This window comes from Elephantulus edwardii, unplaced genomic scaffold, assembly GCF_000299155.1.
Source record: "Elephantulus edwardii isolate Elephantulus edwardi_28Jun2011 unplaced genomic scaffold, EleEdw1.0 scaffold00201, whole genome shotgun sequence".
In the NCBI taxonomy this organism is placed as follows: Eukaryota; Metazoa; Chordata; class Mammalia; order Macroscelidea; family Macroscelididae; genus Elephantulus; species Elephantulus edwardii.
In genome coordinates this window covers 5229532-5254939 of record NW_006399951.1, presented here as the reverse complement: position 1 = coordinate 5254939, position 25408 = coordinate 5229532, and the positions used below count along the sequence as shown (strand labels likewise).

The 25408-nt window shown below is 50.1% G+C and overlaps 1 protein-coding gene across 1 annotated transcript; it reads left to right on the top strand.

The window, feature by feature from the left end:
• Window positions 1-39: 39 nt before the first annotated feature.
• On the top strand, window positions 40-25408 carry PLLP (plasmolipin). The gene is made up of 4 exons (XM_006897127.1): window positions 40-278; window positions 19738-19911; window positions 21955-22077; window positions 25292-25408. The coding sequence occupies exons 1-4, from the start codon at window positions 144-146 to the stop codon at window positions 25406-25408; spliced, it is 549 nt and encodes a 182-aa protein (XP_006897189.1). The 5' UTR covers window positions 40-143.

Here is a 25408-nt window from a genome sequence, read left to right as displayed (position 1 = left end):
CGCCCGGGGCTCCGGGTCTGGGCGCCGCGCGTCGCGCCGGGAGCCGCAGTGCCGACGGGAGTCCCCGGGGAGGAGCCGCCCGGAGCCGGTACCCGCCGGAGGGGCGGTGGCTGGAGCAGCCCGGAGAGGCGAGCGGAGCCGCCATGGCCGAGTTCCCGTCCAAAGTGAGCACGCGGACGAGCAGCCCCGCGCAGGGCGCCGGCGTCTCGGGCTCGGCGCTGCGCCCGGACCTGGGCTTCGTGCGCTCCAGCCTCGGTGCGCTCATGCTGCTGCAGCTGGTAAGGGCGCGCGGGGGGCAGGGGCTCGGGGATTCAGCCCCAAGGCGGGACTGGAGGTCTGGAGACTCAGCTCCGGAGGCGCGGGGTGCATGCTCTGCCTTCTTCACACGCTCCTCGTCGCGCTCTATCCCTTCCCGGAATTCCTCCCGGACAGACCTTCGCCCCGCAATCTCTGCGAATGCACGCACCATGCACCAAGTACACTGTCCACCTGCCGACGTCCCGCCATCTCCCTAGCCACCACCACCACCACCATGGTCACCAGCAGACACACAGTCAGAAGCGCCCACCAAATCAGTGCGCACCACACGCACATACTCTGCTGGAAATGTCCCTCCACCCAGCCCTCCAGGAGACCCAGTTTGAAGCAAAGTCCACTCTTCACCCTCCGTCGACCTCCTAGCGTCTCTGCCTGGCTGTCCACTGCTTGCCTAACAGAGAGGGCACATCATTGGCACAGCCCTGTCTGTGAGCGACCGCCGGGGGCCGGGGGGGTGTGGTGATCTGGGGCCTCTGGCTTTCAGGGGTTGACCCGAGGGTTTCTGCCGGTTGACTGACCTCGCGGAACCACGCTTCGGGCGGGGGTGTGGTGGGGTGGGTGCAGGGCATTTGGGGAAAGTCTGACGCTCCTTCGTGGACTCTGCAGACCTGGCAGGTTTCACCCTTTCCTTCTGTGGGGGGCTCAGGAGGCCCAGTGGACAGACCGGAGGCAGAGAGAAGACGCCACTGTGGGAGGCGTCTTCTCTGTAGAGGACCTGGGCCACTTCCAGTAGAGTAGGGCGCAGTTAGAGGACAGACAGGCCGTCTCGTGATAAGGAGCTGCGCTGCTCATCCAGAGGCGTGTGGTTCGAATCAGCCAGCCGCTTTGCAGGACAGAGATGAACAGTCTTCTTCCATGTGATTTACAGCCTTTGAAAACCCACTGGAAGGTCAGCCATGAGGCGGTACAGACACGCTGGAACGTACCAACAGCAGGGTGCGGTCCAGGGGCCCTGCTTGGGCAGGGGTTAAAGCACTTGACTGCTAACCGAAAGATGGGCAGGTGAAGCCCACTAGTGACTCAGGGAGAAGAGGATGTGAAGTTGGTATCCTTCCTTGAAGAATTAGAGCCTTGGAAACGTTATGGAGCAGTTGGTAGATGGAGAGCGCAAGAGAGGAAGACCCTGGGTGAGATGGATTGACACAGTGACTGGGGTAATGAAGAGAGGGGTGTCAGAGACCGTGAGATCGGCTCAAGACAGGGCAGGGTTCTGAGATCCTGTGCATAGGGTTTCCGAAAGTCAGCAGTGGACTGAAGGCAAATAAGAACATAGGATTGCTATGAATTGGAAAGTATGGGGGCGGGAGGGATTTGGGTTAGCGTGCCATTGCAGCTTGACTCCCAAAAGGTCCTTCCCGCCATCCTTCTGCGACTTGGCTCCATCCAGGCCGCATAACTCCAGTGCCAAAGGCTGGGCTGAGCCCACTGCAATCTACCCCACCTTCCAAGGGGGGGGCGTTCACCACCCACTGAGCCAGTGATTTCTCTAATGCCGTAACCCCTCCCCCATTCCAGTCACAGAATGTCCCAGAAGACTCTGTTTGAAATGCGGATTGTTGTATCCCACTTCTGGAAAAATAAAATGCGGTCTTGGTATTTGAATTTCAGCAGGCTCTGTCCAGAAATTGACATTTTTCATTCCTTTCCCAGGGTGCTTTTTAAATTCTTCTTCCTTCTTACTTCTGGAGCAGGGCAGAGGTTCGGTTCTGAGGCTGATGTAGACATGCTGAGGATTGCTGTGTATGCTAAGTTCCTGGCTGGGCTGTGGGGAGCGGAGCAGCATCAGCTGCAGCCTTCTCAATCCCTGTGGCAAGAAGAGCTGGTGCAAATGGCCTGTTGCTGTGGTTCCACACTGTCAAGTGGAATAGACCCACGGTGACCCTATGAACAACAAGGGGGCTGTGGAAGAGACACAAAGGCCGAATTCAGAAAGGCTTCGTGAAGGGAGAAGCTTTTTAGGGGGGGTCACGTGGCCTGATAACGCTGGAACAGAGGCCAGAGAAAGTCTCCTAGTGTGGATCCTGGTTTAGTTACAAGGTAGTGGGGCTTAGTAAACAGGTTTGGAATTGAAGCACTTGTTTCTGGTGCCTGCAGGCTCCCAGGGAGGTCCTGGAGCACTGTGAGAAGGAGGGATTTGGTTGTATGGGCAGCGTGGGGAAGTCTTAGAACAGCTGAGGGGCATCATCTGGGCAGAGGACAGTGACTGAGGTCTGAAGGTGAACCTGACTGTTTAGGATGCCTTTGGGCGAGCCTCTGGAGACAAGGATAGAGCACGTGGCTCATTTGATTTTGAACAATGATAATTGGAATTTGGAAAATCTAGCTGGTCACTGTACCAAAAAGAATTGGCTGATCCATTTCAGGAGGTAGCATATGGTCAAGAACCAACAGTATTGAAGGAAGAAGTTCAAGTTGCACTGGAGGCATTGGCAGAAAACGAAGATCCCCCCAGGAACTGATGTCTGTATGAACATACAGGAATTGTCATGTATGAACAAACTACAACCCTGGATGTACTCACCAGTCTGTACTAAGAAATTTGGAAGACAGCTCCCTGGCCAACTGACTTGAAGAGCCATATTTGTTCCCATTCAAAAAAAAATTATCCAACAGAATGTGGAAATTATCAAACAGAGGCAAGGATTCTGAAGCTTTGTCTGACATACTTTGGACATGTTTTAAGGAGGGACAGGTCCTTGGAGAGGGACGTCATGTTTGAGAGGGTGGAGAGACAGCGCAGGAAAGGAAGACCCTCAATGAGATGGATTGATTCAGTGACTGGGGTAATGGGGATAGGTGTGTCAGAGACCATAAGATTGGCACAGCATAGAGCAGGTTCAGTGCTATTATACACAAGGTCTCTATGAGTCACAGGCGACTTGATGGCACGTTACAACAACAACCACTAATACCACATTAGAGTAGAATCTTGCTGAAGATCATCCAAAAATGGCTACATCGGCAAAGTACCGCCAGACATTCAAACTGGATTTAGATGATGCATTGCACCAGGCATATAATTTCTGATGTCTTGATAAATCTTGATTGAAAACATATATATCAAAGGATGTCTATTTCTGTTTTATTGACTATGCAAAGGCATTTCACTGTGTGGATTATAATAAACATTGAGAAGAATGGGAATCCAAGAACATGTAATTATGCTCATACAAAACCTAGTCCTAGACCAATGAGCTGTTGTCTAAACAGAGGAAGGCACATCATGGTTAAAATCAAGAAAGCTGTGCATCAGGGCCACATCTTTTCTTCACGCCGGCTCAAGCTCTATGCAGAATACATCATTAGAGAGTCTAAAGACTGTAGATCTGGATTGTGTTGTATCTGTATTATACAGATGACACAACCTTGTTTGCCAAAAGTGAGTATTTGAAATGCTGCAGGAGATAAAAAAAACTACATCCTTCTATACGGATTACAGTGCAACACCAAGAAGACAAAAATCCTCACCACTGGCCCTATAGTCAGTATCCTAATAAAAGGAGGGAAGAGACATTGTCAATGACGTGATCTTACTTGGATCCACAATCAACACCCTTGGTAGTAGCAGTCAGGAAATCAAAAGATGTGTTGCATTAGGAAAAATCTGCTGTCAAGGACCTCTCTTAAGTGCTGAAAAGCATCAGTGGCCTTTTAAAGATCAAGCCATGGCCTTTTCAGTCACTTGCTTTGCATCTGAATGTTGAACGGTGAATAAGGATGACTGAAGAAAAATTGATGCTTTTGAGTTGTGGTGCTGGAGAAGAGCACTAAATGTTACCACAGATGGCCAAAAGAACAATTCTATCTTAGAGAAAGTGCAACCAGGGTGCTCCTTAAAGACACGGATAATGAAGCTTTGTCCCACATATTTTGGGAATGTTGTTTGAAGGAACCAGTCCTTGGATAAAAGATGGCATGCTTGGAAAGGTGGAGGGGTCAGCAGAGGAGGGGATGACCCTCAATGAGATGGATTGACATGATGACTTTAGCACTGGGCTTAAGTGTCTCAAAGACGTTGGAGGCTGCTGTCAGCTTAGGGTGATTGTCAGCTCAACAACACCTAACACTACCACCAGCAGCAATAACAGTGCATAGAGAGCTGTGTTACTAACCCAAAGGTTAGCAGTTTGGATCCACTGTTTCCTCCAGTGAGATTTACAATTTCTAAAAACCTTCTGGAGATTCCACACATCAGCATGATGCAGTTGGAGAGTGACTTAGGGAGTAGGGGGTGGTGCTGGTGCTGATTGGGGTCCTACTGGGTGATGTAGAAGTTTCTCTGAGCTTGACTAGCCTCACAGAACCTAGATACCCTGCACGAGCAGTGAGGCAGTCCTGACGCATCAGAAATGAGCTTTGGAGAGGGAGGAACCCTGCGTCTGACTGAAGTTGCAGACTGTTGTCACTGAATCAACTATGACCCACAGAGACCTGTGAACCAAAGAGATCTGAACCTTCTTGCCCCATCGCGTGCCACTGTTGTGATCTCTGTCACGTGTGCGACTCCTTAGAGACCCTGCTTGGTTCTTCTCCAATGCCCTCTTTTGGAGTTGTTCCTGATTGTATTGCCAGTTTCCATTTGAATTCACTGAGGAAAGGGCCAGTTCTGCTATTGTTTCTTGGCCAGAAACCTTTTGATCCTTGCAGTCTTATGAGAAGACATACTGAAGACAAAACAGGGCACAAAAAATGATGGTGGAAGAAAAGAAAACATTCATTTTCATTAACATGAAATCAGAATGTTATACTTTATTTACTGAGAGATTCCAGAGACAGAAAGGATCTTTTAACCGTTGTTGTTGTTATGTGCCGTCGAGTCGCTTGCAACTCATAGTGACCCTATGTACAAGAGCCCTAAACGCCATTCTATCCTGTGCCAACCTCGCCGTCTCAAACACACTCATTCCCACCACTCCACTCACAGAATCGATCCATCTCATTGAGGGTCTTCCTCTCCTGTGCCGCCCCTCCACTCTCCCAAACATGATGTCCCTCTCCAAAGACCAGTCCCTCCTTGCAACATGTCCAAAGTATGTCAGATGAAGCTTCAGAATCCTTGACTCCAGAGAGCATTCTGGCTTCACCTTCTCCAGGACAAACCTGTTTTTTCTCCTAGCAGTCCATGGTATATTCAACACTCTTCTCCAACACCACAACTCAAAGGCATCAATTCTCTTTCTATCATCCTTATTCACTGTCCAACTCTCCGATGCATAGCACGTAATTGAAAAGACTACAGCCTGGATCAGGTGCACCTTAGTCTCTAGCCTGATGTCGTTGCTCTTCAGTACGCTTGAGAAGTCCCTCACAGCTGACTTTCCCAATGCAATTCATCTCCTGATTTCCTGGTTGCTATTACCAAGAGTGTTGACCGTGGAGCCAAGCAAACTAAAACTGTTAACTGTCTCAATCTCTTCACCATCCATACTGATGCTGCCAATTGGCCCAGTGGTGAGAATCTTTGTTTTTTTGATGTGGAGCTTCAATCCATATTGAAGGCTGCAGTCCTTGACCTTCTGCACCACATTAGAAATAATAATACCAACTCACTGGAATATGAATGTAAAATTTATTCTGAGCAACCTGCGTTCATATAAGGATTTAATTCAGGTGAAAGTAGAGGATTGGAAGATGCTTGGTACATAGGGGATTTACAGAGAGGGCGAGATAGAGATCCGTTGGCTGATTTTGACCGGATTGATTGAACTTTGCCTTTTATTTTTGCTGAGATAACTAATAACCCATTTCCTTTGGGGTTGACTGCTATCATTTGGCCCACTATCCACCTGCAGCCTCGATTAGGCGGTAATAGTTTCACCAACTACCCTTTTCCAGCAGGAGAAAACAAATGTGTATGGTTATAGAATAATTGCTGGTTAACTTTTGCACTTAGGAACAGACTTCTCTCTCTCTCTGTGTGTGTGTGTGTGTTTGTGTACTGTCAAATTGGATCTGACTGGTCCAGGAGGAGATTGCTCCTCCTTCTCCAGCAGAGCATCTGGTGGATTTGAACCACGTACCTCTGGGATTGCAGTGCAGCTTCTTGACAGTAGGCCACCAGAGCTCCTTAGGAACAGACTTTTTATGATTAATAATTGGTGTCTTGGATGCGAAGAACCTCAACAATCAAAGGAAGATGTCTGTTCATTTCCTCCTACCCCCACTCCACAACTGGTATAGCTAAACTGTTCACCTTTTAAATATGATTGTTAATTTTCTAATCTTTCTGGCCAGGAGGTAGGGCTGGGCCACCTGAATTCCTGTTTCTCTACAGAAAAACAGGAAGGTTGGGGGAGTGTCTCTTGAAGTTGCATTTCAAAGGGCTAGCTCCCAGATCTTCAAAGAGCTGGGCTCGCTCAGATTTTCAGCATTTTCAAAGAGGCACATCATTTGCAGTAAGAGAATATTGAATAGACAGCATGGGCTGTCAAAGGAGGAGACACATTTGTCTTGGAAGAAGGAAGAGTGCTCGTAGAGGCAAGGATAGGGAGGCTTCTTCACACGTCCACTCGCCCCTCCTGAAAACCAGGATGGCGAGACTTTGCCTACGGAGCCTTGGACGTGTTACGGAGAAGGCCCAGCCCTTTCATGCTTAGGAAAGTAGGGTATCAGTGAAGGAGAGGGAGGTCTTCCGTGGGATAGATTAACACAGTGGCCGCAACAGTGAGTGGCTAAGCATAGTGGAGAGGCTGTGAGGAGAAACAGGAGGAGGGAAGGTTTCGTTCTCTGTACACCGGATCCCTGTGGATCAGAGGTGACCCAGTGGTACCTAACAACAGAATTCAGAAAGAACAGCAAAGGTGTGAAGGACCACAGAAGCTTGGCTTCTTATTCCATACTCGGAGAAGGAAGTTTGCTATTTTTCCTTAAAGCAGCAAAATAGGCAGAAAGGGAAACGAATTTTTGTGGATATCCACTTAAGGATGCTTGTGTTCAGAGCTCAGCAGCCATTTATGCGCCTTTTCGTGCAGCAGTTTGCATCCTTCCAGGTCCTTTGAGGACTTCAGACCCCAGCCTTGTGCTTGGGGCCAGTATATTTGGATAAGGTTATTCTTGGGGGTAGTGTTAGAAAAAGTTCATGATCTCCAGGTTAGGGCAGGGCAGGGCAGGGCAGGGCAGGGCAGGGCCTGGATGTCAGCTGTTCTATTTGAAAAGGTTGTCGGAGTTTAAGAAGTGTTAGGTAGAAAAAAAGAGCAAGTGAGAGAGAGAAAGAAGCTGGTCCCAAGAAGCGAACAGGCCTTTATTGCGTGATCCAAGAGGGACGCCAGTGACCACGAGCAGAGAAGGTCGAAATGACGTGGGTCAGTCAAGGTGGCTTCTTTTTACAGGGGTTTTAGGGAGGACTAGGGAAGATGGTATTTTGTGTAGAATTTGGGGCTGTTAATTAACTTGGGTCTGGGCTTTTGTGATGAGGCCCAGAGCCTTATCAGGATCCATTGTCTGATCTGGTCTCTGCTCTGGTCACCTTAGACATTATCAGATTTTTTTCAAGGAATGATCAGGCCTGGAGATGAGACTGGAGACTGCAGTACTTGATGTAGCTCTGAAGTTTTGGGGTTCATAGTCCTTTGCAGAGCATTTGGGGGTTGCACGCCGTCTTCCTCTGACTCAGCTTGAGTGTACACCACATGTTTGGGGGAAGGAGGCTGATGAATGTTTTGAAAGAAAGATTACTTGTGGTGAATAATACTGGATATGAACTGCCGGTTGAATGAGTGCTGGTGCATAGTATGTCGTGTATCAAGGCTGCAAGCTGACAGGTTGGCAGTTTGAATCTACCAGTTGCTCTGTAGGAGAGAGAAAAACAGGCAGTTTCCTATGATGGTTTACAGCCTCAGAAGCCGGAGGGAGGGTCATTGTGAGTTGGAATCTATGCCAGGACAGTGGGTTTGGTTTCGGGGGGCCAGCAGAATAAGCATATTTGTCCTGGAACAACCAGAATGCCCCTTCGGATGGAGAAGGAAGACTGTCTTTGCTATTTTGGACATGGAAGGGACAGTCCCTAGGAAAGGACAGTGTGCTTGATAAGTCAGTGAACAGGAGAAAAGGCGCCCATTGCATTGGCCTGTGGCCGCGGCAGTGGGCTCACACACAGCAATGACTATATTGAGACAGGACAGCATTTTGCCCTGTTGTACGTAGGGTCACGCTGAGTCAGAACTGACATGACAGCACCTAATGACATTCTCTAAATACATCATCTTTAAAAATAAGGCCCTATTGCAGATAAATCTAAACTTTTCCTTCATCACTCTTCCCTAGGCGACCACTATTTTTGGATGTTTCCGTCCTTTTTCTGTACTCTTAAGCATTGATGGTTTTAGTTTTTAGTTTCTGTTTTTAGATTGAGACTGTGAACAATTTCAGCTTGCTTGGTTCCACAGAAAACATTCTTGGCACCAGCAGTCAGGAAATCAAAAGATGAATTGTGTTAGGCAACTGGCAGGGACCGCTTCAGAGTGCTAAAGAGCAGTGATGTCAGTATAGAGACTAAGGTGCACCTGACCCAGGCCATGGTCTTTGCAACTACCTGTTACACGTCAGAGAGCTGGACAATGGTCAAAAAGGACAGAAGAAATTGATGCCTTTTTTTTTTTGAAATTGATGCCTTTGAGTTGTGGTGCTGAAGAAGAGTATTGAACATACCATGGACTGCCAAGAGAATATAAACAGAGGGTGAAGGTCTTGCAGAGGGTGAAGCCAAGCTGTTCCTTGGAAGCAAGGGTTTTGAGGCTTTGTCTCATGTACTTTGGTCATGCTGTTTTAGGCTGCCACCTGCTTGATAGTTTTCCTACCCTTTAATTGTTGTGGTTTATCTTATCTTTGTGCCTTGTAGGCATCCTTAAAAAATACCAATGGAAGAACTACTGTGTCTTCCTGCTTGACTTGATGGGTCCTGTTCTTAACCTTCTGTCATTCTCTTGCTCTTGACTGGCATGGACTCTGTTTACTTTCAGTGTCATTGATGGTGTGAGTTTACTTAACCAATTCTGCTGAGTTCTGTAGTGTAATTAGGGGCTAATGGTTTAGCTGTGTAAATCCTTTGGTCTCCAAGTTGCTTTTCTCACATCTAGTGTATTTGAGAGCCTTCATGTTAGCACTGGCTGCCCCTCCTAACCCTTCTTAACTTTCACAGAGCATCCCATAGTCATTTCTCTATGAATGGGTTCTTTTTTTTCCGTTTAAAGAAATATGTAATGTAAAGGACTGATATACAGTAAAACTATTGCAGAAATACACTGATAAATAATTGAATAACAACACAAGCATCATTGCCTAAAATAACATTAATACTATTCCATTTTAAGACTATAAATACATGATTGTGCAGCTTAGAACATTTCAAAAATAGTCTTTTAAATGCTTTGAAAAACTTATATAGACACAGAGCAAAACATTCAAATAGCACTAAGGGTAATCAGTGCAAAATTGGATTCTCCTCCCGGCCCAGTCCCCCTCGACTCTCCTCCCTGCCCTGTCCCCCTCATTGCCCTTGCCCGAGGCAACACCATTAATTGTGTTGGTATCATTTCTGGGTGAGTGAGTGCATTACCTTGTGCTCCCTTAGAAAAATGCAGATGTGTGTGCCTGTGCTTGGCCCGGCCTTGGCCATATGCCCTGGGGGTGTTCTATATCACTGCATGTGGCAATATATATTCCCCCCCCCTTTATTAAAGGGAGCTCTAGTAGCCTAGTGGCAAGTAGCTGTGCTGCAATCCCAAAGGAACGTGGTTTGAATCCATCAGCCTGTCCATGGGAGAGGGTCAGCTGTAGGTTGGTTCTGACTCTGTAGTACACAACAAAAACAGATTTTTACTATAGTGGTCAAGAATATTTTTTTAAGTAGCATTGGGAACGTCTGCTGTCAGAGACCTCACCAACATACTGAAGAGCAATGATGTTAGTCTGGAGACTAAGGTATGCCTGATAAAGGCCATGGTCATTGTAATAACTTGCTATACCTGAGAGAGCTGGACAACAACTAGGGATGATAGAAGGAGGAATGATGCCTTTGAGCTGTGGTGCTGGAGAAGAGTATTGAATATACCACGAACTGCTAAGAGAATGAACAAGTTCATCCTGGAGAGGGTGAAACCAGGCTGCTCCTTGGAGGCAAGGATTCTGAAACTTCATCTCACATACTTTGGACATGTTGCAAAGAGGGATCAAGTCCTTGGAAAAGGACGTCATGCTTGGGAGAGTGGAGGGGACAGCACAAGAGAGGAAGACCCTTGATGAGTTGAATTGATTCAGTAACTAGGATATTGGGGGTAGGTGTGTCAGAGACAATAAGATTGGCATGGGATAGAGCAGGGTTTAGAGCTGTTGTACATAGGATCGCTGTGAGTCACAGGCACATAACAACAGTAACAAGACAAGAACACAGTGATAATCTCTGCCCCCTGTTGGTCAGAATGGACACCACCCCATCCCCTCTCCAGGTGACTTTGTAGCCGCCCTCCCAACAACAGATCTGAACCCTGCCCTCTATCGTGCTCCACCTTACAAGTACTAATGTGCTCTAGGCCCTTGATACAATCACTGTGTCAACCTATCTTGTTGGAGATTTTCCTCTTTTTCTCTGACCTCCACCATTCCCAACATGATCCAAAGTCTGTGAGACAAAGTCGCATCATCATTACCTCTAAGGAGCATCTTGGTTTCACTTCCTCCAAGACAGACTTGCTTCGTTCCTTTGGTAGTTCACGGGGTATTCAGTACCCTCCTATCGTATCACAGGCCAAAGGCATCCATTCTCCTTTGCTGTCCTTCTTCATTGTCCAAGTTTCAGATGCACTGAAAGTAATTGAAAAGACTGTGGCTTTACGTAGGAGCTATAACTTTGTAAGTTACTACCTAACTTGGGAGGGACTGGAGAGCATTATGCTGAGTGAACTAACTCAGTCCCACAAGGATAAATACTGTATAAGACCATTTTTGTAGAATGAGTACAAGGATCCAGGACGGGTGGGAGAGGCTGGAAGCAGAGGGATGTGGATGTGCAGGGGGAGGGGGTGATTAATCATTGGGTTGTACAGTTTGATGGGGGAATGAGGGAAATTGAAAGTATTTGTTCAAATTTGTATTTGAATTTTGTAAATAAACTAGTAGCGGGGGTGGGGGGAAGACTGTGGCTTTGATCTTAGTATTTAAATGGACATTCTCACTTTTTAGCACTTTACAGAGTCCTTTGATAGCAGATTTTGCCAGTGGAGCACCTCTTTTGACTTCTTAACTGCTGGTACCAAGACTGTTGATTGTGGGTCCACATAAGATGAAATAACTGACAAAGTCAGCCTTTTCTCCATGTAGCATGGTCTTGCCGCTTGGCCCAGTGGTGAGGGCTTTTGTTTTCTTGATGTTGAGATGAAATCTATATTGCAGGCCCTAGTCACTGGTCCTCTTCACTCTCAACAAACAAGACTCTGTCCGCTGAGTAACACAGGTTGTTGATGAGTCTTCCTTCGATCCCACATTCTTCTTCCTGAAGTCCATCTTCTTGTATTATTTGCTCAGCATACAGATTGAGTGGGTGTGGAGAAAGGACACAATCCTGACACGCACCTTTAAACCCTGCAGTGTTCTGTTTGCACAGTGGCTTCTTGGTCTTGGTCTAGGTTCCACATAAACATCATTAAGTGTTCCGGGATTCCCTTTCTTCTCAATGTTATCCACAATTTGTCCTGACCCACAGAGTGAAATGCCTTTGCATAGTCAATATAAAACACAAATACACATTTTGCTGGTGAATTCTCTACTTTTTCAGCCAAGACCCATCTGACATCAGCAATGATATTCCTGATGCCCTGACCTCTTCTGAATCCAGCTTGAATTTCTGGCAGTTCTCTGTCCCTAGCCATTTTTGAATAATCTTCAGCAAGATTTGACCTGCATATGATATTTGTGCTATGCTTCAGTAATTTCCGTGTGGGAAAGATTTTGCTAAAATCCTAGAGAAGACCAAAGTGGACAGTGAGTGTTAGGCCCTCCATGGGGACCAGAAACCCTCGATTTCCTAGTCTTGGGTGGCTCTGCCATTGGGTCGGGTGTTCAGAAACCTGAGTTGCCATCTGCCTCCTGGGTAAAAGTAGCTTTGGTTCTGAGCCTCGGGACTGCTCTGGGAAAGCCCTGAGGGGACCAGGCCCTGAGACAATCCTGAGAAGTGGGGCACAATTGGGGAGCTGGTTGCAGTGGGTACCCTGGCAGGGAGAGGTCCTTGGGAGGGTTTGCTCAGTGATTGAAGTTGGCAAATGGGGGAACGGAGAGGCTCTAGGGCTTAAACACTACCAAGGACGAGTGCCAGGGCTGGGCTCCTGGGTTCTGACTGCCTCACAACCCTGGTGGGCGAGGACTCCCGCATGCAGCCACAATCCCGAGATGCTTTGCCCCCCAGGCCACGCTCTGCACAGGCTGGCGTGGTGGTTGTGGTATTGGTGTGGCCACCCAGGCGCCAGGAGCCTCTGTCCCCTGCCCCTTTGTCTTCTGTGACACAATGGATGGCTTTTTTGTCCCCATAGAGTCCCTTTCACTACAGGGAGAAAGGCCAGGGCGGGGGTGGTGGCTGGAGCTGGCAGGCCAAGTTCTGAGTGTCCTGAGATGCCCAGATGTGCTCCTGGCTGAGTGGGAGCCCTGGGAGGGGTCATTGCCCTGGGCCTCTGCTTCTTGGCGGGTTCAGTGGGGAGAAGGAGTCCTGGGGACCTCTCCCCCTTCCAGCTGTGGGTGGCCCTGCTACAGGCCTGGCAGTGGGCTGGACACAGCCCTCGGTGTTGCACAAACATCTCATTCAGTTGGCCATGTTTAGAGTTGAATATTTCACACAAAAATCCAGACTTCTAATATATCTTGGAAAATTAGTCTACTTAATGTAGCTTGTTTTTCCACCAGACAACGAACAGTGAGTCATTCACTCATCAGCCTGTCACAGACCTCCTGTCCACTTTTGTCATGCCCTGGTGGCCACTGGGTTTGAGACCCCAAACTCAGTCCCACTGGCTCTGAGATGACTCCCCTCCTCACAGTGCAGCGCCAGGCATCACTTCACTCAGTTTACCTCTTCGTTTGCCTGTCAGCCCCCATAGGGAGCTTTGCATGTTTCCTTTCCCGCATTTACCTGTACAACATTACCTGTGAGGTGACCGTGGTGGGAGTTACTCCCCACACTCACTCATATCCCAGATGAGGAAGCCTGGACCAGGAAGGCTAGGTGACTCTCCCAAGTCCACACAGCCCGTGTACAGAGGACCTTTACATTTCTGACCCTCCTGGGAGGTGAGGGACTGACAGGGAAGTTGGAGGAACAGTCTCTGGGTGAGAAGGGAGCTGGCTTAGTGCTCACAGGTTTCATGAAATCCCCCGTCTCCTGTCAGATTTCTTGGAGGAGGCGTGTGGTGGGTGTGGGCCTCAGACCTAGGGGGGAGCCTTGGATAAGAACCTCCCTGTTGTCACTGATGGAATGGAGATGGGATCTTCCTCGGTGCAGCTGGGGGAGGAATGCAGCTCGGGGAGACGCCCTTGGCTGGGCTGTGTGTGTGTCTTGGTGAGGGTGTTATCAGCTTTAAGGGCTAGGCCAGTCCTGGCCTGGGCCCTTATCTGTGCAGGGCCCTGTGCCTGGTGCTTGGGTTTAACTCATTGGTTACTGGAGGGAGAACTCAGTCCCTAGAAACTGTGTCTGTGTCTGTCTTCGGGAAACTGAGGAACAGAGAACTGACTGGAAAAGTCCATGAACTTCACCTTGGGCTTCCCTTTCTCAAAGTAAGGATGACACTAGAAGGTGTTTTTCATGGTAAGCCTGTGTCTGGTGCTGATCTGAGTTTCCTACGTAGGTTACTGCGTTTGAATCAATTACAAAACCACGCTCTAAGAAGACACAGTTTTTAACGCGCTTTACCCATTAAGCAGCCTGCCTGAGGTCCTGGAGCTGGTACATTGGGTCAGAACTCAAGCCATTTGTAGGCCACCCTTCTCTCGTAGCTAATGACAGCGTCAAGCAGTTGCTCTAAGTTCCTGAAGTCACTATTAGCAAGGAGACTCCTTGACTCAGGAGGCAACATGGCCGGCGTCAACGTGGCCTGTGGAGCTGCCATTCTGACATGTCTACGGCAAGGGGCAGCTGTCTCGAGGAGTCAGTGACCATTATCTCCCCCTTCACCTCGCTGCCCAGCTGTGTCAGGACTCCTGGAGATGCCAGAGGGCCTGGAGCATGGGGAGGCCATGTCCTTGCTCACCCTGCCATCTTTGTTTAAAGGAAACCCTCCCAATCCAGAATCTTGAGGTTTTCAGGAAAAAGATCGAGGGCCTATGAGAGTTCTAGGCAGTTCTCTGTTTATATGGGCACCTTCCTGGGGAGGTGTCACAGATGCCTGAGGAAATTTGGAAGAAAGAGAAAAGAAAGGATGGAGTGTGACTGTGTGTGTTGGACAGAGATGCTTACAGACATGTGAGACACGGAGGGAGGCAGGGTCCCACACAGCCCCCCACTGCCTGTGTCCCTTCACGTTACCTCCTCTCAGCTGTTAACATTCCCAGTGAGCATGCTCCTGGCCTTTTATCTAAAATTGTCACCATGCTGGGCTGCCGTCCTCCTTGTCCCCTCCTGAGCGCAGTTTTCCCCAGCATGAATTCCACCATCCATCCTTTAACTCTTGCCTGGGTTTTCTTTCCCGTTTCTAGAACAGAAGCTCCAAGAGGGCAGGGCTTTTTATGTCTGTCCTGGAGGCAAGGATGGGGAAACTTGGTCCCCCATACTTGGGCATGTCATGGGGAGGGGCCAGTCCTTGGAGGGCATCGTGCTTGGAAAGGCGGAGGGTAAGAGAGGGGACCCTTGACGAGGTGGATTGACACGGTGACTGTAATAACGGGCCCAGGTGTGTCAGTGGTAGTGAGGACGCGACAGGCCAGGCCCCTTCTGTTGGTTGCAGGGTCGCCCTGAGTCGCAGTTGACTTGAAGGCATCTCACAGCAGCAGCGAAGTACACAGCGCCAGCTCAGTGAGTCTGCAGAGTGCAGGAACGCAGTGAGGGCGTTCAGGTGGGAGGTGAACCTTTGTGGGGAGCAGGAGCGGAGGGTGTGCCTGGGCAAAGTCCCAGAGGCCTAGCAGAGTCAGGACTTCTGCTTTGCCCTCCCCGCCAACAGCTGGGAGGGGGCTGCTGGTGTGTCCCCTTGACTACATTCCTTCCTCTGAAGTGGGGTTCTCACTGCACAGACGCCCTCCTGGTGGAACCTCCGGGTTTCTGAAACTGAATCACAAAGGAGATTTCGGTTTTTCTCCTGAGGGGTGGCTGGTGGAGTTGAACTACCGGAGAGTGATATCGCCTCAGGATTAGCAGCGTGACCCCCTCAGGCTCCGCCCAGCTCCCCTGGAGGGCAGCCTTCTTCTAGCGAGGCTGTGGCTGTGGGGCAGGACAGGAGGAGGACCCGAGGGGCAGGATGAAAGGGCCTTGAGCAGGGACAACCAATGTGAAGGTGCCCTTGGCGAGGGGGCTGGGTTCTCCCCAGCAGCCTGCACTGGGCCCTCCCTTCAGATTCTTGGGCTGAGGAAAGTGAGAGAAGAGAAACCTGTCTGTCTGGTTGGTAGAGGACGGACCTTCCTTGTCCTGGGGCAGGGCAGCAGACCAGGGCAGCGGTCAGAAGGAACCTGAGAAATTCCCACTGCTCATCCACCTGGCGACCTGGAATTCAGGGCAGACACGGGGTGGAGGGCAGACACGGGGTGGGAACCCCGGGCGCTGACTCATCCAGTCAGCTGAAGTGCCTGCATGCCCGCACCACTAACTGTGAAAAACCTGGGCCGTACAAAAGGTTAACACTTGGCTGCTAACTGAAGGGTAGCAATCTGAGCCTACGGGAAGTCCTGCAGAAGAAGGGCCTGGTTATCCAGGAAGATCAGCCAGCCTCTCAGTGTCCTACGAGTACAGTTCTACCCTGACACCCAGAAGGTCACCACCAGTCCACACACAACAACTAGTTTTTAACTGGGACTATCAAACGTCTGACATACTTTGGACATGTTGCAAGGAGGAACCCGTCCTTGGAGAGGGATGTCATGCTTGGGAGGGTGGAGGGACAGTGCAGGAGGGGAAGAACCTCTATAAGGTAGATTGATTCAGTATAATCAGGATGGGTGTGTCAGAGACAGATTGGCACAGGGTTTAGGGCTGTAGTATATAGGGTCACTATGAGTCGCAGGTGACTCGATGGCACATAACAACATCATCATCAAACGTTCAAGATGACGGCTTTGAGTTCAAATCAGGTCCTTGGGGGGCCACAGGCATGTTTGCCCCAGAACATCAATTCCCTATCTGGAAAAGGGGACCTTAAACAGTAATATTAATGGTACTAGTACCAGTAATAATAATGGTATTTGGGAAGATGGCCTTGGTGGTGTGGTGGTTAAGCACTGAGCTGTAGCAAAAGGTTGGCGTTTCCATCCCACCCGGCAGCTGTGGAGAAAGAGCTGTGTTAAGATTACAGTTCAGGAAACCCTATGGGGCAGTTCTTCTGCGCCACACGGGGCTACTGTGAATTGGCATTGGGGGATGGCACCAGACGTTACTTCAAGGGAGGAGCCAAGAAAAGAAGGCGGCGAGATGCTTCCCAAATGCCCAGCACAGAAGTAGGAGCGTTTAGAGGCTGTTCAGACCAAGTGCTCTTGGGATAATCCCATGAATAGATGGGTGTGAGTGGAAGAGCTGCATGTGGTCTGCATTTTCAGTTTGCTGGTTTTGCTCAGCTGGAACCAGGCATTTGTGGCCGTGGTGACAGACCCTTCAGGACCTTGCTTGAAGTGAAAAGATGGTGCTTGTCCTCAGGATGCACCTTCTCACCTGGGAAAGGTGTTGTGACGTGGCTTTGCTCAGCTCTAGTTGGATTGGGGGGTGGGGTGTCCTCGGTCTCCCTGGGATGCTGCAGGCAGGGTGTCTGAGAGGGAGGGCTGCTTGTACGATGGAGGAGAGGGGGTGTCCCTCTGTGAAACCCTGACTCTAGGTTCTCATTGATAAGAGGTTATGACCCTGGGCAGGGCCCTGGTACTCTGTCCCACCCTGTGATGTACCCAGCCTGCTTGTGCTTACAGGAAAGCACAGATGGGGGGGGGACCTGTGGAGGGGGACCCCTGGGGACTTATCTTGAGGGTGGTGAGCTCTGGAGATGCAGAGCTGTGGGGAGAAGGGGGATTTGACACCCTCTTTGTTGGCTGATGGCATTTTCTGGGTGAGAGGCAGGAGTGGACACAGATTCATGCCTGCTTCCCCTGTACCCATGCAGGACAAGTGCCTGCCCATTTTGGGTGAGGAACGTGATGGTCACTCATTTCTGGTGGGCTCGTACATGGTGAGCACAGACTGCGTGCAGGGTGCTGTTGGGGAGCTGTGTGAGTGGCGCCCCCAGGGTTTGTGAGGCGATGGACGGAGCTCTCCCGAGAGCACTGGTCCAGGCGGAACCCCAGAGGACAAGCACGTCCTCACAGGGCTTAGTCAGGGCCGCCGGGCTCCACCTACCACCTCCCCGGTGTTACTGCAGGAGAGGACGCGGGGCCTTCCCTTCCCAAGCGAGGCACACCTTAGAGAAGAGGGGAAAGTCAGAGGGGCTGCTGGACGCCTGAGCGAGCCGCTGGTCTCAGCCCTGTGTATCGCGGGGATGCTGTCAGTGACTAATCAGACCTTCAGCTCTGGCCATCTCCTGCTCTCAGGAGCACATCCAGCGCCCAGGTGGCTGTCCAGGGTGCTTTGGAGGGTCCTCAGCTGCTCTAGCAGCCAGGGAGCGTTTTGTCTGCCGATACAGGCAGCCACAGGTGAGGCTTGCTCCTGGGCAGCTTTCTGATTCCTGACCCTTGGCTCACCCTTGGGTCACTGCCCGGTCTCACTGCCACATGCTCGGGCAGTGACCACAGGAAGGGAGCCCCTCACTGTCTATCAGCAAGCTGCTCACTGAGGTGCCAGTACCGGGCTTCTTAGCACCTTGTGGTCAAAACTGAGCCCTGCTTAGCTGCCGGAGAGCCCAGTGCAGCCACATGTGCTGGAGGGAGGGCACTCTGCCCCAGGGTGTCCCTGCCAGCAGGTAAGGTGCTGGCAGGGCCAGGAGCTGTGTGACGGGACCACTGGGACCTGCGTTGTGCTGTACCAGCCTGATGTATCCAGAAAGCCCCTAGGATCCACCAGGGAGAGAGCAAACCTGTCCACTACAGTCAATTCCCTGTAGTCAGGAGGGCCAGGCAGACGCAATGTGCCTCTTCCGGGATCTTAACAGCCAAGAGTGTGCCAGCCAGATTCTAATCGGAACACTATGCACTTGAACTCATGAGTCCTGAAACTTTGCGTTCTAAGTGTGGTCATTCTACCCTTCTTACAGAGAGGTTACCAGCTTGTCCTGTGGGACACGCCTGATAAAGGGGGCTGAGGTTTACCCCAGAGTCCATGCTATTGAATGTGTGGGACACCATCCTGCCGCTTGAGAACATTAGGACAGGGAGGCCCGTTAGCTTCTCTGAGGCCCACTTTCCTCTGTAAGATGGCGATACCTGTAAGGACAATTAGGAGAGTCCGACTAGGATGAGGCCTACGTGGGTAGGAACTGACCGACACCTTTGTGACGCCTCTGCCGGGCCCAGCGGGGAGGAGGATACAGCTGTTCTCGTTTCTCCTCTCAGCGATGTGCTGGTGACTTGGTAGTTCTTACAGCAACGTCTATGACCCCAGCCAAGGATCAGAGGGCTCCCAGGCTTGGGGAGGAAACAGACAATTCAGGGCCTGCCTGGTGGGCTGTGTGAGCATGGAAGACGGTTCTGGAATCCAGACTGATGGAGCAATTGTTATGTGCCAACCAGTCACCTTGGACTCAGTGACCCAGCACAATAGCTGTGAACCCTGCCCTGTCCTGAGCCGGGCTCACCGACTCCGACACACCTACCCCCTTTACCCCAGTTACTGAGTCAATCCATCCCATCCAGGGCCTTCTCTTGAACTGTCCCTCCATCCTTCCAAGCATGATGTCCTTCTCCAGGGACTGATCCCTCCTGGCCACATGCCTAGAGTGTGTGAGACAGAGTTTCTAAATCCTTGCCTCCAAGGAGCAACTTGGTTTTACCCTAAGACAGAACTGTTGTTCTCTTCTCAAACACCACAACTCAACGGCATCAATTCTTCTTCTGTCATTCTTAGTCATTGTCCAGCTCTCTGATACGGAGTTGCAAAGACCATGGCCTGGATCAGGAGCAGAGGAGGTATTTTAATAAGATCCTGAGACCTGAAAGGGGAACAAAGTTGCCAAGTGGGACCCCACGATCACGCCTGGCTTCAGTAGGAGCTGTGTATTGACCGACTATTGAGAAATGGTCTCAGCAGGGAGAACTAGGTATGGCAATGGCCAGCGGCATTTGTTCTGGGGGACTCTGCTTGACTCTGGCCCTCTTTTCTCCCTCCAGGTGGTGGGGCTGCTGGTGTGGGCCCTGATTGCTGACACCCCATACCACCTGTATCCCGCCTACGGCTGGGTGATGTTCGTCGCTGTCTTCCTCTGGCTGGGGACAATCGTCATCTTCGTCTTCTACCTGTTTCAGCTGCACTTGAAGTTTTACATGGTACCCTGGCCACTGGTGGTGAGTTTGGACCGGGAGCTGTGGGTGGCTCCAGATCTGACCCCTCTGGCTTCTGGGAACGGCTGGGTGTTTGCAGCTCCCACCTTTGAGAATCCTGGGGGATTCCAGGACCATCTGTTAGTAAAGACAGGGGGCTGGAGCTTGATGGAAGTCCTTGCTGACTTCATAGAGAGGCCGGCCTGTGGGATCAGACTGGAGGGGAGAAGGCTGGTGGTGGAGGCGTCTTGTGTCTGAGCAGAGAAAGAGCCCTCGCACGGAGGAGGACACAGGTTCGAGACTTTCAGCGGAAGGCAGCAGAAGTGAGGCCAGTGAATGGACTCCTAGAAGACCATGTGCTGTCTTGGGGACATTTTTCCTGTTTCGGGGTGGTCGGGGTTTGAGCCAGTGTGGCAGTGGCTCTCACTGCAGCTGGAGACGTGAGCGAGCTGCTAAGAATGACCCAGGCTCAGGTGCAGCGGGGTTGTCCCCCAGCTGCCTCCAGGATGAGAGGCCTGTAGTCCGGGGGTTGGGGGCGAGGGTGGGCATCCAGGTTTACCCAGGCCAGCCTCCTCAGGACCCAGGCTGAGAGCCGACGTGGGAAGAAGCCAGGCCCTACACAGACAGCACTGCTGTTTCTCCTTTCTATTTCTCATTTTCCCTGACCTGGAAATCCCCTGCAGCTGGTGTCTGAGGCTTTCAGTGAGCAGGGAGGCACATGACAGTAAGACAAGCAGTGCTGGAACTAGGCGCCATTGTTTGCAATTCAATGTCTTTTTAAACAGGGGAAACGTGAGTCATCCTCAGGACAGAAATGGTTTGTTAGATCTTGACATCACTGGCAGGAACCTGGCCGTGTTTACAGAGGGGTGCTGGGCTGGGCGGAGATTCTAGGGCCAGGAGAAGGCCTGGCTTCCTGCTTCCGGTGTCCAGCCCCCCTGCCTATTCTCCAGGAGCCCCTAAGGAGGACACCCAGTGATGGAAGACGCTGTGTTCTGGGCAGACTTGGCCTCCAGCAGCAGCTGTCGGCGGCTGTGACGGCAGAGCAGTGTTTCTTGGGTCCCTGGAGCTTTGCACACACAGGGCAGGGAGGCCCAGGGAACACACCTGCATCTATCGAGTGGAAGCTGGACATTTGGGATTCTCTAGCATGAGAACTGCAGACACCCTACAGGGCCCAGGCTGAAGAGATGAGTGAAGTGGGCTGGGAGGGGAGAAACATAGTTTTGAGAAATTCTTCAAGTTTTTATAGAAAACATCCCAGTGAAAAACTTCTTCGGCATATTTTCAGGAGGCATCGGTCTTACAGAGAAGACTTGACACTAGAAAAGGTAGAGGGTCAGTGAAAGAGAGGAAGACCCTCGACAGGAAGGACTCAACAGTGATTGACAGGGCTTGGGCGTAAAGGAGGTAGAGACGGCACAGGATCGGGCAAGGTTCAGGTCTGTTCACAGAGTCGCTCGTAAGCCCGCTTGAGGGCACCTAATTATAACAACAATTAAAAATATTGGTAATTATGAAAGAAGACAATCTGTGACCCCAATTTGCAGCCTCATTAAAGACTCTTAACTGGCCCCCAAGGGGCACTTGATCTGCTTGTAGGGAGGAGCCAGCTGAGGCTCTGAGCCCTTTTGTGGGACTCGGTGGGGTCTCCCCTGGCCTGGCCAGTTCAGCCCAGTGACCTCCTTGGAGTGTCGCCCCAGCTTGTGGCTCTGGGCTGGTGGGGGCATGAAGGGCTACTGGGATGGGGTTTGGCCGTGACCACTCAGAGATGAGGGAGTCGGGGTCAGTCTCTTGCCAGCAGGAATGGGTTTTTCATGGACGGGTGCGTCGTTCAGCCTGAGGCCTGCGTGTCATTTTCCCTGCCCGCTCCTCGCTTTCATGCTTTTGCTCCGAGTCCCCCCTCTGGCCTCATGTGCTGGGTTGCTGCTTTCTGGGGTCCTTTTAATGGGAAAGGTGTCTCCACTCCTGTCCCTGAGTCCCAGTGTGTTTTGACTCCTACTGGGCTTTGCTGGTGCAAACTGGGAGGTTTCACAACTTTTGAAGCGTAAGCTTTTTCTCCTGCAGTTAATGATCTTCAATGTTGGTGCCACGGTGCTGTACATCACCGCCTTTATCACTTGCTCGGCTGCCGTGGAGCTGACATCGCTGAAGGGCACTAGGCCGTATAACCAGCGCGCTGCGGCCTCTGTGAGTATCCTCCCCCGGGGCTTGCTGGACAGTCCACGGGCCACTCGGCCAAGGGAAGGGCACCCGGCCCACACTGCCCCCTTCGTCTAAGGCTGAGCACTGAGTGGTTATGACCTGACCTCTGTGTGTCCCAGAGGGGGGCTGGGCTAATGTTCTGGTTGCTTTAATACTCTGAAAAGGACCAGAATGTTTGGGGAATGGTTTATTACAGTGGCTAATGACATTTTAAGGGAACACTGGTGGCCTAGTGGCAAGAAGCTGCACTGCAATCTTAAAGGGATGCAGTGGAAATCCACCAGCCAAACTTTATACCAAATATTATATGAAAACCCTTGTTCAGGAATTGAAGGAATTACAAATTTATAAGTTAGGATTTCTCTTGTGGCAGATCCCAGAAAATGAGCTGTTTGTTCCCTGCAGACAGGAGACAGCTGGGGCCCCGTACAGAGGGAGTGTTACTACCTGTGAAATACTTCCTGAGCTAGAGCTTTAGGTTGACAATAGAGAACAATTTGGCTTCATTTACAAGTAATTCCTTTTATGATTTGCTTCCCCTAATTATCAATAAATACACAGGGAAACACGACTTGGGGTATTCAGTCGAGAACTGCTGGCCCCCTGTTTTTCATGATCTCTGCTATATCTCATTCCTGGCTGTTTGTCTCATTATTAATAATTATAAAATTACTTTACCCTCGGTCTGTAACAATGGGCAGTCTCCTCCTGTGTGATTAACTGCCTCTGAAAACCCGCTGGAGGGTCAGCTATGGGTCGTATGGGTTGCAACTCAATGGTACACAACAACAACAATTGATGGCTGAACTTTTCTCTAAGATACTACACCGCATTGATTTAGAATCAAATTATCTCTTGGATAACCTGTCAGAAGCTGGGAATCTTTCTCCCTTTGAGAAGTAAAATCATTTCAGTGGATTTAGGTATATAAACTACCTACTGGTATTTCTCCCACCAATGGGGTCACCTCGGTGGACAGCATTCAGTGAAGCTGCCACACTAAGCCAGGCTAGGAGGAAAAAATGGTTCTGTTTCTTTAAAATGGACCTGTTTCTTTTAAAAAAAAAAACAAACAAAACCCCAAAAAACTGGCCAGTGAAAACCATATGGATATGGATAGCAGCAGGACAGTGTGATGTTGATGGAAGATGAGTCTCTCAGGTTGAGAGGCATCAGCACAGCGAGAGGGGAGATGCCTCCTTAGCATTGACCTGATTGAGGAGGCTGGAGTAAGGTTTGTGGACTTTGATTTGCCGATGTGGTAATCTTAAGAATAAGGCAGTATGGCCATAAACGCCTATTAATAATCAGATCTCTGGGTGCGTAAGGCGTTGTGCTGCTTCTCAAAGGCAAGTGGCTCCAATCCACCAGCTGATCCTTCGGAGAAAGGTGGACAGTCTCCTGTCATGCGATCAGTAGTCTTTAAAAACCCGCTGAAGAGTCGTTAATGAGTCAGTTTCAATTCAACAGTACAGACCAACAGTAAGAGGAATAAATGGAGCTTGGGATGCATACACTCTCTAGGGAGATTGGAGGTTATGAAAATTGAAATGGAAAACTTGAAGACTGGTGTCCTAGCCACTAGTGAGTTGAAACGGATTGGCATTGGTCATTTTGAGTTGGGCAGTCAGTCTCTGTATGAGTCTCTGGAAGAGAAGTGGCAGCATATTTTCGGAAAGAACATTTCAAGCAGCAGAGAACACTGTGGCATTTGGTATTAGAGAAGGTGTGTGTCAGGGCTGTACACTTTTACCACACTTGTCTAATCTGTACGCTCAGCAAATGATCAGAAAAGCTGGACCAGAGGAGGAACCACTGTGATATGCAGATGACACAACTTCGCTTACCGAAATTGATTTCACTTACTGATGACAAGCAAAACCTATGGCCTGTCGTGTGAATTACCCCTCCGCATCAAAGAAAGCCAAATCCTCACAACTGGGCAAATAAGGAGGGTCATGATACATGGAGGAAAAGACTGGCTTCATCTAAGACTTCCCTTCTCCTGGGTCCACTGCCAACACCCGTGGAAGCAGTAGTGAAGAAATCTAGTAATATACTACGTTGGAGAGCTCAAAGCATTGAAAAGCAGTGGTGTCACTTTGAGAACTGAAGTGTGCTTGAACTAAATGATCTTTTCTAAATGGTCTTTTCATTTGCCTCCTATACATGCAAAGGCTGAACAATGAATAAAGACAGCAAAAGTAGAACAGACACCTTTGCATTATAGTGTTGGGAAAGAACATGGAATATACCCCGGGTTGCCGTAAGAATGAACACGTCTATTTTGGGAAGAAGTCCCACCGGAATAGAGTTCCGTGGAATGGAAGACGGTGAGGCCATGTGAAAATGTGTTATCAGGAGAGACCAGTCTCTGGAGAAAGCACTAGGTTTGAAAAGGTAGAGGGTCAGTGAAAAAAGAGGACAACTTTTAATGACATGGAGTGACACAGATGATACAAGAGTGAGCTTGAACATGGCTGTGAATGTGAGGGAGCCCAGCACCTGGTAGTGTCCATTCTGTTAGGGTCACCGTGACTTCTGGGCACCTAACAATAACAACAGCGTTCTTAGAAGCCCAAACCTGGATTCAAGGTGAAATGGTCTCTGACAAAATTGTCGCTGTTTATTCCCTGAGGACACGTGGGTCCACTACTGTCTCACGGATTGAGACTCATCTGTAAGGGAGAAGGGGCAGGGACTGAGTAAATCTTCTGACAGACAAGGAAACCAAGGCTCAGAGGAATTATTTCATCATGCCTAGAGCCATGGGACTAGGGAGCTCTCATGGTTTAGTGGTAAGGAACTGCACTGCAATTCCCAAAGGTACATGGTTCAAGTCTACCAGCTGCTCCCTGAAAGAAAAATGAGAAATCTGTGCGATTTACGGCCTCTGCAACCCGCTGGAGGGTTGGTTCTGACTTGATGGGACACAACAGCAGAATCATGGCAGCCCAGGGTGGGTTAAGATCTAGACCACCAAGCCTTGGGTTTCCCCCATAGTCCTGATGAGAATGGTGTTTTGAAATCCAGTAATAACAGGTAATGTGAACTGCTACAACTTGTCCAGGTATATTGAAGGGGGTTAAGTCAGGGTTTCTCTGTGTCTGCCGGAGGGTGTGGTCTGTGTATCACTGCCCCCCTCTGTCAGTGCCACCCTGAGACTGAGTCTTGCTCCCTTTCTCTCCCTCTCTTGCAGTTCTTTGCGTGTTTAGTGATGATTGCCTATGGAGTGAGCGCCTTCTTCAGCTTCCAGGCCTGGCGAGGAGTGGGCAGCAACGCAGCCACCAGTCAGATGACAAGCGGCTATGCCTAA

Bases quoted from the DNA above. Each gene is read 5' to 3' on its own strand.
- PLLP (XM_006897127.1), top strand. From the start codon at position 144: ATGGCCGAGTTCCCGTCCAAAGTGAGCACGCGGACGAGCAGCCCCGCG. The intron at 279-19,737 runs GTAAGGGCGCGC...TTCTCCCTCCAG, and splicing joins CGCTCATGCTGCTGCAGCTG to GTGGTGGGGCTGCTGGTGTG. The intron at 19,912-21,954 runs GTGAGTTTGGAC...TTTCTCCTGCAG, and splicing joins TGGTACCCTGGCCACTGGTG to TTAATGATCTTCAATGTTGG.